This window comes from Chiloscyllium plagiosum, chromosome 31 (genome assembly GCF_004010195.1).
Source record: "Chiloscyllium plagiosum isolate BGI_BamShark_2017 chromosome 31, ASM401019v2, whole genome shotgun sequence".
In the NCBI taxonomy this organism is placed as follows: Eukaryota; Metazoa; Chordata; class Chondrichthyes; order Orectolobiformes; family Hemiscylliidae; genus Chiloscyllium; species Chiloscyllium plagiosum.
The window spans coordinates 3,093,836-3,096,825 of NC_057740.1; the positions used below are offsets into that span (position 1 = coordinate 3,093,836).

At 47.4% G+C, this 2,990-nt stretch overlaps 1 protein-coding gene across 1 annotated transcript in view; it reads right to left on the reverse strand.

Annotated features, from left to right (window-relative positions):
• The window catches only part of LOC122565535 (disintegrin and metalloproteinase domain-containing protein 10-like), a 31,261-nt gene that overhangs the window by 17,236 nt on the left and 11,035 nt on the right, over window positions 1–2,990 (reverse strand). Inside the window, exon 3 of the mRNA XM_043721592.1 lies at window positions 853–971. Coding sequence (XP_043577527.1) covers window positions 853–971 — 119 coding nt within the window. The remainder of the gene's footprint in view (window positions 1–852; window positions 972–2,990) is intronic.

Below are 2,990 nucleotides of genomic sequence, written 5' to 3' on the forward strand. Positions count from 1 at the left end.
AACTTTAAAGTGAGGGGAGATAGGTATAAGACAGATGTCAGAGGTAGTTTCTTTACTCAGAGAGTAATAAGGATTGGAATGCTTTGCCTGCAACGGTAGTAGATTCGCCAACTTTAAGTGCATTTAAGTCGTCATTGGACAGGCATATGGATGTACATGGAATAGTGTAGGTGGGATGGGCTTCAGATTGGTATGACAGGGCGGCGCAACATGGAGGGCCGAAGGGCCTGTACAGCGCTGTAATGTTCTATAATGTTAGGTGCATTAGTCAGAGGGAAATGGGTCTGATGGGTTACTCTTCAGAGGGTCAGTGTGGACTGGTTGGGCCGAAGGGCTTGTTTCCATGCTGTAGGGAATCTAATCTAAATCTAAATGGTTAAATAATTGACAAAGCTCATTAAGATGAGGGAAGGGTAGGAGAGGCAGAGCCGCAGAGGGATGTATTCAGGCTCTGCAGAAACAGCCATGGCTGCTGGATTGTGGGAAATGCCCAATAAAGTCTAAACATTTTAAAAGACGCATGAGGGAAAAGGGAGACAGAGGGCGAGGTTGACAGGAATAATGGAATGGGGCTCAAGTGGAGCATAATCGAGAGCATTGGGTGTTTGGGGTAAATGGCTTGTTTGTATGTTTTTTACCCTCTGTATTATAATAGTTAATGCCTTCACATGATTATCCATCCCTGATAAACCACTGAAATTAACTCGGTTAATTTTAGTAGTGAAAAGAGGAACGGTGAATGTATGAAGTGCTCCCTCAGTATGATCCTGTGTGTTGGCATCATGAACAACAGAGAAGAGCTGTAATGGATGAAGCCACAGTCAGTCAAGGAGTGTAAACCAACCGAGTTACCTTGTAGATGCCCAGAGTACAGGTGAGAGAGGTCAGCATTTTCCAGGCCGTGTTCAGTTTTAATTCTGAAATCTCCTGTGAACGTGCTTGAATCTCTTTTCAGTCGAAGGCGAAATTGCCTGGAATAGAAATAAAAGACTTGCTCGCTGTCAGACGGCGACTCTGTGACAGTGAACCTCACTGTTAGGTACAAGTCTGTGTGGTTGGTGGAACTGCAGAGGGCTCTCTTGGGTATTAGTGGAGGTGGTTATCCAGAGCTCAGGCCTTTGAACTATCTCAACACATCTGATAGGCTGCACCTCAAAACCCCAGGGACTAAGGGTCACAGAGCACATGAAATCGGAGCAGAGGGAGACCGTTTGGCCCCTCAGGCCTCCTACACTCTTCGGTGTGATCGTGGTTGACCTGTTTATGTTTCAAATTCCACGTTCCCATCTACTTCCCGGTGACCTAAGAATCTACCCCCTCTGTCTTAAAAATATTAACCCCATCTCCCAGCTTTTCTGAGGCACAGAGTTCCAAAGTTGCAAACCTCTCTCAGAAAAGATCATTCTCATCACCTCTGTTCTGAAAGGTCAGCCCAGGGCTCCCTCGATCTGATCGACATGAGGCAAAATTCTTTCCATACCCACCTTGATAAAACCAGTCAGGATCTTTGACACTTTAATGAGGTCACACCTCACTCTAAGCTCCAGTGGAAATGAGTGCAGTTTGTTCTACCTTCCCTCATAAGACAAGCCATTAATCCACGTATCAGTATGAACGTATTTATACCCTTCATTAAATATGGAGCCAAAACTGCTCCATGGTCTCAGCAGTGCCCTGTATGTTCCCATCTCCGATGACCTCCAGCATCTGTAGTCCTCGCATTCTCGTGTATATCACATCCTTACCTTTAACTCACTCTCCTCAATCTAACCTTTGTTTTTAGCCTCAGTGTTGTTCTGGTGAATCGGCGCTGCTCCCCATTCTGACCTTGTACCCAGACCCCCAGTCCCTGACTAACATGCCCTTGCACTGGGAGGTCAGGTAAAGATCACAGGCAACACAGGATGCTCAGTCTGAAAGGGAGAAGTGCCAATCATTCCCACGGTCTATCCCGCTGGATATAGAAAGATCAGTCTCCGGACTGAACCAAGCTGAAAGGTTGGGTTAACAGGTGAAGGTTCCTTCTATAAAAGGTAAAACCTTCCACAATGTCACTGGAGCTGAATTGTGAAGTTAATTTAAACAATCCTTCTTGGAATTCTCATCACTCTGGAGCAATCCAACCTTTCTCCAAATATAACATTCCGTCTGGCAACAGCCAGACCACTTCAAAGGAACCATCCCTCATCCTTCCCCTTCAGCTGGACCCTGACCCTGACCCTGATTCTGACCCTGACGTTGTGAAAGGCTTGAGTCACATTCCGAGCCCGGAGCTGTTTCCCGATATATCTGAGGAAACAGCACAATGTCACTGCTCAGTTCCTCACTTTCCTTTCAACTGGACTGAAACCACATCAGTGAGCCAGCCGGCCGGCTTGGAATCTCCCCATTCTCTTCAGTGACATTCAGTAATATTTCAGTATTTTCAGGAATATATCAGTAATATTTCAGTATTCAGTAATATTCAGTAATGTTTCTGCTTTCTGGCCGAGGGGAAAAGAAATCAAACAAGCTCCAACAGTCACTGCGGTTTCAGACCTCAGTCCCAGAAACCCACACACCCAGAAACCCACACACCCAGAAACCCACACACCCAGAAACCCACACACCCAGAAACCCACACACCCAGAAACCCACACACCCAGAAACCCACACACCCAGAAACCCACACACCCAGAAACCCACACACCCAGAAACCCACACACCCAGAAACCCACACACCCAGAAACCCACACACCCAGAAACCCACACACCCAGAAACCCACACACCCAGAAACCCACACACCCAGAAACCCACACACCCAGAAACCCACACACCCAGAAACCCACACACCCAGAAACCCACACACCCAGAAACCCACACACCCAGAAACCCACACACCCAGAAACCCACACACCCAGAAACCCACACACCCAGAAACCCACACACCCAGAAACCCACACACCCAGAAACCCACACACCCAGAAACCCACACACCCAGAAACCCACA